Genomic DNA, 12,986 nt, shown 5'->3' with positions numbered 1-12,986 from the left:
ATTAAATTCTTCTTTGTGTAAAATTTGTGCATAATCTTTGAATTACAGCATTTGGGATAATCAAAGTGCACTGCCTGCAGCGGTACACATGGTTGGAGTATGTCAGCGTACAAGTACACATATCCTGCCAGCAAAATTATTTGCCATAATCTTGTAGCTTTACGCTGCTGATATGTATTCAAAATGTATCTGGCTCCCCATGATCATACAGGATTGGGTATGATCGCATAGGATTGGGTACGTGTTTCGCAAGTGATTACACAACATTGCACAGGAATGGGTGAGAAAACAGCATTTTGCTGTGAATCACTCTGTGTGCAACAATGTGTGCACAGATCAAGAACAAGCAGTGGTGAATGGTTCACTTATCATATAAGTAGATTCGTGTTTCACACTTGTGATTCACTAGCAACAGAATGCAGCAATACTTGCCTGTTGCTGAATTTCTTGCACAGCAGATTCAAGCTTTCGAAGCTCCCCTTCAATCCAAATATTACGCTCCTGAGTCGTGCGAAAACAATGGCTGTGGAATACACGCTGCATAACCGAGTTCTTCTCGTCAGCCAACTTTGCCATCCTGGTAAAGTTGGTAAATGAAAAATAAAAATGACATCAGCTTAAGCAGTTGGTATTGAACTTTTGAAGGGACATTACATTAGCTCGAACGAAAGTGCGTAACATACATCAGCAGCAAACATGAAGGTTAAAGACACTATGTGGGGCAGTCCTGCTGGTCGAATTTATCAATTAGGTTACCCTTCTGTTGCTGAAAACTTGGCAAGTTGGTTACTGGCATTATAAAACATGATTACACAGCACTAAGGAAGACACAACAGTGACGATCGACTGGTTCTAATGCACAGATGATTACAGGTATGAAAGGCTCACATTCATAGCAGCATTTGAGATTACATGACACACCGCTGAAATTGCCCATCCCCTTCTTCAAGTAATCAATTTCTTTATTGGGGATGCTGATCCAAGGTATCTGGTGTCTTTATGCAGTTATTGGCTTCTTGATTAATATACGAAGCTCTTTGCATACAAGAAGCCGATAACTGATTATGTAAATATTCTATTGGCATCTCAAGTAAAACTGATTACTTGAAGAAGAGGATGCTTGACCTATCAGCATGGGCATGATGGGCGATTCAACTTGTGTGTCATGTTATCTTTAATTCAGCTGCAAATGTGGGCCTTTCATGCCTGCAATCATTTGTGTACTAAAGCCAGTTGACGTCCAGCGTCCTTTCTGTGCATATTGTGTGTGTTGAGTCTTCCTTAGCATTGTCACCATGTTTCAGTGTAACAACCCTAGCAAAAATTGCAATAAAAAGACTAATAGTCTGCAAAGTTACTGGCAACTAATAGCTTATTAATCTAAGAAGCTCTAATAGGAAAAAACCAGTAGCCCAATTCAATAAAAAGTTAGTTTGGATAGCCTAGAGACCAATAAACATTTGACACTAAATTTGTGTAGCTTATACTCATGCACAAACACAGAATGGCAATTCACTTCAATGACTTTTCCATTGTTTCAGTATATGCAATCCCTCACATGATATATATATATATATATATATATATATATATATAGGTACGATTTGGGTTACTAAGTAGTGCCAGTGGTTCAAGAGAAATAAGTAAAGTTTTAGGCTGATTTTATAATGGACAAAAAATCTAAATGCTGTTCTTGACTGATCATACTAAACTACAAAGATATCTTTGAAGAGAACTCACATTATAACTACTCTATTACCATTATCTAATTTGTTATTTCAAGGGCATTGCTCAAACAGTAACTTCCAATTGGATTCTGTTGGGACCAACTGGAATTTAGTTCCAATTACAGTGCCAGTTCCAGCACAAATATGCATGACCTTAGTCTGTTACTACAACTTACAATGCCAGAAAGCTTTATCTGTAACAGTCTTGGAAACTGACAGTGGACCTAGTACATATTTCTATTAGTCTATCAAGAAGCGTCGTCACACTGTTTAGGCACTCATACAAATGAACTATACTCCATTTCACAAGTCGTCTGCATCATTGCTGAAGGTACAAGGTGCACACAGGAAATATCCTTGTGCAGTGATTGAATACAGCTTTGGGCATAAATGTCTTAGTGGCAGGATTACAGAGTTTTGTTTTTGCTTGGTACACGATACATTACAGCAATGCGTGACATGTTAAGACCTTCATGCACGCACATCATCAATTGCAAATTAAGCAGCTGCTGAGCAGACAATATTGTGCAGATGAACACATCTCGAAGGGCATTCAGCCTTCCTGTTGGCTAAGGAGTCCTGCAGCTTCCACAATGCTGCAAATGATTTGTGAGATGGAGTGTGTATACTAATATGGTAACCAATGCAAATGCTTCTGGACTGATAGAAAACTAATGAAGGATTGTTCTAGACTAATATAAACTTCTATCTTATACGTCAAATACAAGAATTTATTAGACTAATACAAATGTCTATACGAATTTTCACTGGGGAAGTGACAGCGATCTTTCAGTTTGGAAGAGGGCAATTCATTCCAAACTTGTCTAACCAGATGTGCAATGCAAAAATTACACTATATATGGGTGGCTGCAATTGTATGGATGTCCATTTATCTGACCAGCATTATAATTAAAAAATAAGAGGCACCCATGTGTGTTGAATAGCTCTTTTAATTTGAGCAATTAACGTTTCAAACCACCTTTGCATGTCCCAATGGCTTCTATTTAAGCAAGTAAACTTTAGGTAGTAGATGCAAGATTCAAATCAGCAAAATGTGGAGCTCCATGCTAAACAGAATGGGGCTCTGGACAGCAGATCAGAGTAATTGGATCCACTTAATTTAGGTGAATTTGTGCATGTCACTTTTGTTTAATGACTTGTAGAGTTTTTCAGTCTTTTGTATTTTACCATTGATGCCATTTGTGCTTTTCTGTTAACAAATATAGTAGTTCAAAAATTATCTTCATGAGCCTTTTCGCTTACTAGAATTTCCACTTGACTGAAAACTACAACAGTCAGCATTGCTACTCCACAGCGTGAATTTCCAGAGAACTTGCAGTGGTAGATTCCACTGGTCACTTTCAAGCACTCTAGAGTGCTGTCGTGGTATGCTTTACATTATTCAGCTAGTCAAAGTAGAATTCTCAGACTACATTCACCTGTATTTGTTCAGAGCACCACATGCCAGCATAGAGCACTTGGATGTGTTCTAACCTTTAACCTGACAGAGCATCTGATATCTGATGCAGCTCCAGGCTGCTGCAAATCCTGCTGTTGGCATGGTGTCTGCCATGATGACAGAATTATGCTTGTGCATAAAGACATTCGTTTCCATTCATGTTCATTTAAGAGAAGCAACATCAACTTGTTTCTCCTACCATCTTCCGAGAGAGTGACTGAGTGTTTGGCTCAGGCACGCTTTCTTTTAGATCCGACTTGCAGCGGGCTCCATATCATTGTGATAGAAGTCAGAGTGCAATAGGAGCCAGCCAAAGTGCCGTCGTTAAACAAGTGTACCTGGTCTCCAGATCATCCTCTTTTCTCTCGAGCTTGCGCAATGCTTGCACGGTATTAGCAAGCTTCACAGTTGTTTCTTGCACTGCATGCTCAGCAGCGCTCAGGCGCATTGCCAACTCGTGCTGTGCCCTCTCAACGGTGCCAATCTCTTCTTCGAGCTGCTTCTCTTGCAGGCTCTCCCTGACCATGCCTGTTGTAGCCCTGCACAGCTCCTCCTTGAGGTCCTCCAGCCTGCCCACTCGTTCCTGTGCGTCCTCCTTGAGCCGCCTGAGCTCGCGCTGCTTCACCTGAAAGTGGCGAGTGTGTATGAGCTATCAGTTCAGTTTTATCGAGCAGAAAGAGCACACTTTAATTACAAGAACTGTCTGGGCCCATGGCCGAAGGGTAGTGATGGGTTTACGATAGAATTGCAATTGTGCACAAACGCATGCATTGATTCATGTACACACATTGAAAGTGGAAGTCTTGCTCCAAGTTTACTTTGTGCATCTTGATCGTTGTTGTTACTTTAAAGCAATGCTTTTTTGTATAAATGAAAAAATGACACAAAAGTGCATGAAAAGGCATTCTCTGTTCAACTAGCTGTCCTTTGAGCTCTCACCTCGAGTGCGTCACAGATGTGCACGTAATTTCGCTTGGCAAGGTTGTGTTGAGGCGCTATTTTTTCAATGCTGGATTCAATCTGGGAGAGTAAAGGAAATGTTAGCCTCCAGGTCACCTGTCACACATCACTGCACATTTTTACGCATATAAGCAGCACACAAAAACTACTTGTACATAACCTGGCAGGCCCTACATGCTTCTTCTAGGGAAGTATTCTGTAAGAGGCCAGCCACCTATTTGACTGTTCATTTTGTCCTGCGCTGACTGGCTGGACCTGTATGAGTGAAGAGGAGACTGGCTGCAGGTGTCTCTTCACTCATACAGCTCTAACCAGTCAGCAGTGGCCTAAATGGACAGTCGCCTAGGTGGACTCTCACAGTATATCCCTCCTTTTCAACCTCATTAAGTGTACACAAACGAAAACAAATTATATTTAATACCTTCCAGCAAACTGTGTACTTCTGGCCAAAGGAACAAGGAAAATTAGAGCTTTAAAAGCAAATTACTAGGGAAGCCAACTGCCCTTCAAGTGATGAAAAGTGCAGGGGAACTGATACACTTTGAAAAGATGTGTTGCCATAACTTGGCTATCAGCTAACACTGCATCGAAGGCATCATGTAGAGGTTGTGGGTTCGTACCCCACTGTTTGCATGCCGTGTTTTCTATTCCCCTTTTCAATATCGAAAAAAAAGGAGAAAGTAGAATAAATGAATTAAATGAATTTCTTCCCATAAATAAAATATGTTAATTCCTTCATGCTCTCCTTGCCTTCAGCGAGTGCTTGCTTCTTACATAATATGAATTCTGTGCAGAATTCTGCACATCTGTATATCATATGGCACACAGCGGCAGTACAGTGTTCATTCATTTCTGCGAGGAACTTCAGGTAGCAAGAACAACCAAATTGCACACAATTCTTTATTATTTTGCAAGCACGAAGGGTCTTCATTTAAGTAACCTGTATACACACTGCACTAAACTATTAATTCAAGGTATGTATACATTGCAGTATATACACCTTTAGAAATTTTTTACTTGTACACCTACTGGAAAATCTGATATCTCTTGTAAGAACTAAAAGCCCATTATTTTTTACCCTTTCAAACATTTTGTTTCTCTTTTAATATATCTTGTTCTAACTCGCATCATCATTCACCAAATCTATGGCAAAACTGGGACATGCGTGTATTGTTTCCTACCAGTCACCTAAGTCTGCTGTAGCGCAGCATGCTATCATTCAGAATGAGGTACATGTGTGGTTGTCGAAGCACTGAAGCACAAATACATCACTGCCACATTTAATTGATTGCTCTCTTACTTGCTCCAGCTTTGTCTTGAGTGCAGCAGCCTCCCTTTCCAGGAAAATTCCATTTACAGTTCTAGAGGGAGAAACAAGAAGTAAGCACTAAATATTGCTTCAAAGCACCACTACACCTGCCAAATACTGTACAGGTGGAACCTTCTCCAACTTTTCACCAATCATATCCCCATCAGGTACTGTGTACACAAATTGTGCTCACCAAGAGTGAAGATATTGTGCTCACCAAGACTGGCCACTGACTTCAGGTGAAAAATAACTGACCGCTTGAAGTGGACTGTTGTGAAAATGCCAGCTGGCACATTCTCTTGTTTGTTTTTAGTTTTTACAGGTGGGAATGGGACAATCATCTGGTGAATACCAGCTGAGCTATTTGGCTTTTGATGCCAGGACAGATTAGGAGATGGCGAGAGAATAATATAATGGGTGTGTTTGCTGGATAGCATGCGGTACTGAGCTGCAAGGTGCTATTACCAGCATGGACGGATAAGGTTACTTGCCTTCCTTCATCAACAAGTTTAAAAACCTCTCTGGCATCTTACATTTGAAGTGCATGCAGAATGGTTTCTTAAAGGGACAAGCAACACTTTCTGGATGCGGTAAATAAACACGCCTAATTGTTGCACAGCGCTTTCACAGATACCTGTGCCAAGCATTATTCTGCCACACGATACTGTCCTTATAAGCCCTATAATTTCAATCAAATGGCTGTTTACACTTATCTTGAACTTGTGTTATGTGTTTTATCTTCAACTTGCATTATATCTTTCATTGTGCTTTTTCGTTGTCAATTCCCCTGTGTAGAGTAGCAAGCTTATGCCGCATAGCTAACTTGTGCTAGAGGACGCCCAAGTTAGCTCCCCCTTTACTAAAATATATTTTATCTCTCTTTCTTGAAAGCCCCACCATTCTCATGAATATCGTGACACTCCAATGAGCATAACATTTATTGGCTAAATATTTTTACACATCATGACAAGGCAGGGCCTCCAGAAGTGCCTGTCATAAAGGAAACTCATGATGATGATGATCTCTACTGGCCTTCCCTTCGAAATGGGGTGGCGACAAATGGTCACGTAGCCTGCTAGAGCTGATCAGGTTCTATTACATCTATTGCATTCTAGCATTTTGCCTAACTCTCTCTGATCTTTCTCTCTCTTAATTAAAACATCTATCTATACATTGTACAGTTACCTATACCTGTAATGACCCTGGCTCTATCGGCCTGTCTGCTTTTCTTGTAATGTGATAGCATGAAGGGCCCTGTCGTAGAAAATCTGGCGTCTGGCGTCCAGCGTCGACAGCCCTTTTGGAAACAATCATATTGAAGCACACATACCCGACTATTGTTTAATCACCAAAGTTGCTCACACCTTGTCTTTCATTCTTTACAAAGTTATCCCTCGCAATCTTGAAAATGACTGCCGACAAACAAATGTCATGCAAAAAGAACAATAACAGCACATACCTGTTATGTTAGATCTCAGACTGAAATATTAAAAGTGCAATACAGTACCAGGAGATCGGCCCACACAAGAGGCCGCATTTCTACCAGAAAGCTCGCCTTCATGTATAGTGTCCGCCACCAGTGTTTCCCGATAAACATTACGTTTACATACGCTGCAGTTGCCAGGAAGCGTGAAGAACAGTCAGGGATCTATGAATGCTATCGCGTTCCACTCTTAAAGGTGAAGCTTAAGTGTACTCGAAATTTTTTCACTAACGCTCTAAATGTCTCTTGCTTATTTTGGCTGCTGACCAGTTAATTCTTCCATCTGTTATGAATACCAGTGCTTCTGGAAAGCGGACATTCTCTACGGCTGTTGCTGGGTGAATATCTCAGGATTTCATTATGAGGTGCTAGGTCTGGCTGTTAAAGCAATAACTGACTGAGTAATGGCACTATCGAGTAGTGAAGAACAGTGTGTGAATACTGTAGTTTCTAAGATCAAGCAGCTCAAAAAAACAGACCTCCAAACCCACTGCAATACCAGATCTTGGTGTGATTATAGGAGGAGCAATGTGGGTATCACTTTGTGTCAGCATTTCAGCGCAGGTTATGAGAACAGTAGGAATGACAAAAGGAGGAGGAAAGCCATGAAGGCATGGCAGAGGCAGTGTTCGATTGCAAAATATAAATCTGCTCATGAGTGACACATTCAACAAACTTTCTGTTGGAGAAGATTTGTAATGTGACGAGCTCTTTAAAGCAGCACTGACGTTACACTTTCGACTCATTCTTTTGCGTTAAAAGGAAGGTCCAAGCCTTCCGAACCATAGAATAGGTTACTGGCAAATATCAAAGCACCGTAAGTAATTCGCTATAATACTTGTTTCTGCAAACCAGAATCTGTTTTAGTACCTGGGACGAGAGTGCATCATGGCGCCATGATACACTGACTTGCTCTGTTCTTGCAAACGCTATGGCTGCCACAAGGAAGTGTAGGCATAAGAAATGTGCGCTGCACTCGAAATTCTTTTTGTGAGAAACATTATCGTAACTAGCCTTATTGCTACATTACATTACAACACCAAGCAAATTTTGCTTGGTGTTATAACACCATGATAATGTTGATAATGCCAGGTAACGCATGTCGAGACCAACTTAAGTATAAAGTGAAAATATCTTGCTTCCAAATCATCATACTTGCTAAGTTTCATTCTTTTACGTGCAAAATGCGTGCAGCAGAGTTTTTATAATAACCTGTGAGTACATGCATCAGTACTCCTTTAAGTGCCCCTAACCACCCTCAGCTTGAAAATTAGTTACATAGTGGCTGATGTGTACTAGTCTACTATGAACACATAGCTGCAAGAATGTTTTAAAATGGTGTAGTAATAGCAAAGTTACAGGCATTTGATGAGCGAAACCATGGCCGCCACTGTTTCTAGCTCTGCTTTGCTACTCTCCCCACTTGCGTGCGATCTCTCCCCCTTGCCGCATACACTCACAAACTCTACACAGTACAGCGAAAGCTACAGGCAATTGCATCTGCACACCAGAAGAAAGGCTCCTTTATTGTCTGCCCCTAGGCACACTCCGCATGAAGCTAACTGAACGGAAGGTTTATAGGAGGTTCAGTGATGCACAATAACTGAACCCTGCTCCATTCTCGGAACACACGCTTGGCTATTGTCATGTTGGCACTGTTATCCTTCGATGACGGAACAATCGCTAGCTTTTACCCATTGTGACATCACCTGGAGCACCCTGTTGATATCACGGCTCACAATGGAGGCACCGTAAAAGCCAGGAGAGGAGTACAGGATTGTTTTTTGACCTTGTGATGCTCCCACGAAGTGTAGCACTAGCACATTCACTGGAAATTATGATTATGGCATTCTCTATGCAATATACACATCCGTTCGGAATATATAAGCAAATGTCAAAGGGTGTTTAGGACTCCTTTAACACCGAACAATTTTCAAACCCCCATTAATTAAAGGTCCCCTCACCAGGTTTGAGCATTACAAAAAAACAAGCACAGCGCGTTGACCAAATGGTGATGACCGTGTCAGCAAAGTATAAAATGGCTGTGTGCTGCGAAAATGTTCAAAATTTTGAACAGAATATCCTGTGTTGTTCTTCTTTCCGAGGGAGCCACATTTCAAGTGAAAGAGTGAAGTTTACATGCAGAAATGGTTCTACCCAAGAAACACGGCTTGTAACGTCGCCAGCCATGGCCCAAGATTTCGTTTAATCATCCTATGCGAAATGTGCAATGCTGCTGCCAAAAATGCCCTGCAAATCAATATAGGTAGGGGAAAAAAATGTGGAGGCAGGGCTTATCACATGAACGTGACGTGGTCCCTCAGCTCCACTAAGGGAGAAAGCAGGGAAGGAACGCCCCTGGCAGACATTAATCGAGGCAAAGGGGAAGAGTGTCTCTCACCTCTTGGTGGCATGACATAACAAAACAGTTCAATTTCTTCTATCTCCTCTGATAACGACACAACTTGAAAAATTATTTCAGTAGAACACTCCCTAGACGGCATGGTACCTTACAACTGCCAGGGTGTAACCAAAATTTGCAATAGGGCCTGGTGAGGAGCTGTTTAAGAGGTATCACAGGGCCTTTCAAAGCTGCTTGCATAGACAGGCATGCACCAGTAAGACATCCACCTGATCTCAAGCTCCAGTGCCTTGTATTCCTTTGCTTCTTTCGCATACTGCTCATCCAACTGCAGTTTCCTTCGGCACTCTTCAGTGACCTTGGCGATGTGCTGTCGATCAAAGTCATCTGTGTCTGTGGATTCCTCCCAGAACTTTTCCAGTTTAGTGAGTGCATCCCAGCCAGCAAAGCGCTGCAACATGCGCAGGCGCTCCAGGGATGACATGCGCAGGATATCTTGAACCTAGAATGTTTGTGGTAATACCATCACCAGGTTTTTGGCCTGCACCAAATCTCAGAAAGAACAGTGGAAAGCCTACCTGGCCCTGTCTGATGACGTGAAACATGTTGTCAGATGAGAAGCCAGCTGAGTGAAGGTAGCTAATAAATTCTTTCTTCCTGAAACATAAAAAAAAAAAAAAAACACTTGATGTCTACGACTCCTCGAAACTCTTATCTCAATCTACTACAAATAGAGTCTCAAATTTGAAATAATCATCAGCACACTGAGAATGCAGGGAAATGTGGAAACTGGAAATCTTAGCATGCTAACTTTAACCACTGAGCTAAAATTTCCGCACCAAGGCACTGCCACATTTAATGCTGTTACAGGGTTCTGATTTAACTTTTTGCTGGGCGAGTTGGTGCATGGCTATGTTTTAGGAAGAGTTGCGCGTAAGAAAGAACGCACACAGGAAAAAAAACGAGGTAGACGAAAAGAGTGTAAACTATCAACTGGGTTTATTTCTGTCGAATCTGCATATATAGGCAGTGTTCACACGTGGCAAAGAAATTAAGGGGGAAAATGAGGAGGAGAGGGCAAATCAAGCCTGCCTCATGTCAACATAAGCTGCACAGGAAATTGTGTTCAGCGTGATATATACGGCAACAGAAGTATCACTTATGCAGTCATCACCCTTTTCCATGATGTGAAAAGCTTCTAAAAGCTTACGGGCTATTTTATTCTTGCTTCTGCCTAGAATCTTAATTTTGTTGAACAGTTGAATTTTGTTGAACACGCAGGGAAGCATGCATTGCCAGTTAGGAAAAGAGAAGAAGCACACTTGCCCACTTATTGCATTTCATGTAAAGGATGTAGACCACTGCTTAACAAAATTAAGATACTAGGCAGAAGCAAAAATAAAATAGCCCATGAGCTTTTAGAAGCTTTTCACATCAAGGAAAAGTGCAATGACTGTGCAAGTGATACTTCTGTTGCCTTCTATCACGCTGAACACAATTTCCTGTGCAACTTGTGTTGACATTTGGCAGGCTTGATTTGCTCTCTCCTCCTCATTTTCTCCCTTTTCTTTTTGTCGCCTGTGAACACTGCCTATACATGCAGATACAATACAAATAAGCCAAGTTAATAGTTTACACTCTTTTCATCTACCTCGTTTTTTTCTGTGTGCATTCCTCCATATGAGCAACTCTTCCTGAAACATATACAGGGTTCTATAGTAACATTAAAGCTACTGCTCACTTTACACAAATGGCTGCTCTTGAAAGGACAAGGGCCCACTTGGTGTCCGAACAAACCCACATGCCGTAGCAGTGTAGAAAGTCCACCGTCACACACCCCTTTAAAACACCTGTGACCAACCCTGAGGAGCCGCAAATCATGAATAGTGAAACATCTAAGTACTACACTGCTTCTATTTTTTTCTTTTTTAGCTAATTGCTTACCTACGATTACCTGTTTCACCATGACACAGTGCAGTGAGAGGTAGTGAGATCTCCACTGCATGTATTCTTTACATTCAGGTTTCTTTTTTGAGACCTGTGCTCTTTTTGTGCTGCCATAATTGCTTAACTTTCTGAAACAATTGTTGACATGTCACACTGTTGACTAGTTATGAATGCGCTGCTTTACATCACCACATTCATTTCCACAGTTTATCCATCAGTTCCAGTTTCCAGTTCAGTGTAAAAATAGGTTGTTGCAGCTATCTCTGGCAACTTATGGGAGACTTATGTGCGGCTGGAGAAGCTTTGTTCTGGAGAATGCTGGAGACCCTTTCATGAGGAAGACCCAAGGGGCATAGTGTTCTGTAACAATCCATTTTTTCATCCTTCTTATAGCCTGTCATGCTATGTGACTGGTCCTTTCAATAACAGCAGTCTGGCAGTCTCCAAGCCAATGACAAGGAATAAAGGAAAGGGAAATGAAATGAAACTGCAAAAAATATAGCTCAAGTTCAAGTGATGAAATTGGGTGCACAGCCCGTATAGAAAACACAAAACTCTTAGACCTAAGCCATTAGCAGCTATTCACTTTAAAAGGATGTGAAAGAAAAAGGTCAAGACTCTCACCCAATTGTGGTAGTTCCAAGCCTCAGTGTCGTAGAAGATGAACCGATTGTTCTTGTCACAGTCACAACATCTTTATTACTCTGAAATCAAGGCAAGCAATATAATGTATCAGCTGAAGTGTTAAAGCTCAAACATGATGTTCCAGAGAACTATGGCCATTGTATTAATGACAACAGATGAACAAATTTATTGTCAAGCAGTACCTGTATCACAGGGTTTCATGCACTTACGTGATCTCTTTTGCTTTGACAGAAACAATTATAGTCCGGCAGGATCCTGAGATCTCTACGTCCCGTTACACCGCACCGCACGCGGCTCACTTTGGCGAGGCCACTTTCTCGCGAACTTACCATAAACCTACTTCCTATGCAAGTTGCAACATCTGCTGTCCCACAAACACACTCCGACTTCCTGCGAACACCATCCGCTTACACACACAGTTGCCTACCTTCTGCCCGTGTGCAAGTCAATGCCACGTGGCATTGCCTCAGTCTCCTCACATTTTTTTTTCAAAAGCTTTTACTATGTATGTCTCCTGGGAAAACCCCCAAATAAAAAAAATAAGATGGAGTGCTAGAGTCTCTGTGCTGGAGAACCAACAAGCGCAACATTTATTTACAATGCACTCACACAGAAACAAGATTTTGAGTTCTACAGATCTTTCGTATTAAACATCAAGGAAAATTTTTTAAATGTGCTAATTTTGAGAGCTGGTGTGGTACTTCATGGAGGAAACAAATGTAAGAACAGAATTCAAAAGTGCATACCATGAAATAATTCCAGCTTACATCTTTCAAACCAAACAGATGTGGGCAATATATCGGCCTAATGTGCGTGAATGGCAACATTTGCTTCATGTCTGTAATGTGTTCAACACAAGTAATACTTAAGGCAAATCAATTATGTGTCAGCCTGCAAGGCGAAGGGAAGTTCATGAAATGGTAAATCTGTAGCTTCATGCTACAGTTGGGTGGATGATAATTTTTCCCTTTCAAGAAATGCTTAGGAGTGCATAGAGCAATGTTTTACATCACGCAAATCATGCACTACAAGAAATGCACCAGAATTTGCAGTGTCCCTGATTAAATGCAGCTGGGAATGACTTATCCAAGCCC

At 41.4% G+C, this 12,986-nt stretch overlaps 1 protein-coding gene across 2 annotated transcripts in view; it reads right to left on the bottom strand.

Annotated features, from left to right (window-relative positions):
- Nucleotides 1-12,986, bottom strand: part of LOC142578948 (structural maintenance of chromosomes protein 3-like) — a 100,437-nt gene that overhangs the window by 46,719 nt on the left and 40,732 nt on the right. For both annotated transcript variants that reach the window (XM_075688682.1, XM_075688681.1), the window contains exons 5-11: nucleotides 11,872-11,951; nucleotides 9,879-9,957; nucleotides 9,570-9,802; nucleotides 5,447-5,507; nucleotides 4,126-4,206; nucleotides 3,525-3,811; nucleotides 433-577 (exon numbers count right to left, since the gene is read on the bottom strand). In XM_075688682.1, coding sequence (XP_075544797.1) covers nucleotides 433-577; nucleotides 3,525-3,811; nucleotides 4,126-4,206; nucleotides 5,447-5,507; nucleotides 9,570-9,802; nucleotides 9,879-9,957; nucleotides 11,872-11,951 — 966 coding nt within the window. The remainder of the gene's footprint in view (nucleotides 1-432; nucleotides 578-3,524; nucleotides 3,812-4,125; nucleotides 4,207-5,446; nucleotides 5,508-9,569; nucleotides 9,803-9,878; nucleotides 9,958-11,871; nucleotides 11,952-12,986) is intronic.

Source organism: Dermacentor variabilis, chromosome 4 (assembly GCF_050947875.1).
Source record: "Dermacentor variabilis isolate Ectoservices chromosome 4, ASM5094787v1, whole genome shotgun sequence".
Taxonomy (NCBI): domain Eukaryota; kingdom Metazoa; phylum Arthropoda; class Arachnida; order Ixodida; family Ixodidae; genus Dermacentor; species Dermacentor variabilis.
The sequence above is the reverse complement of the archived record's forward strand: the minus strand, read 5'-3'. Positions and strand labels throughout refer to the sequence as shown.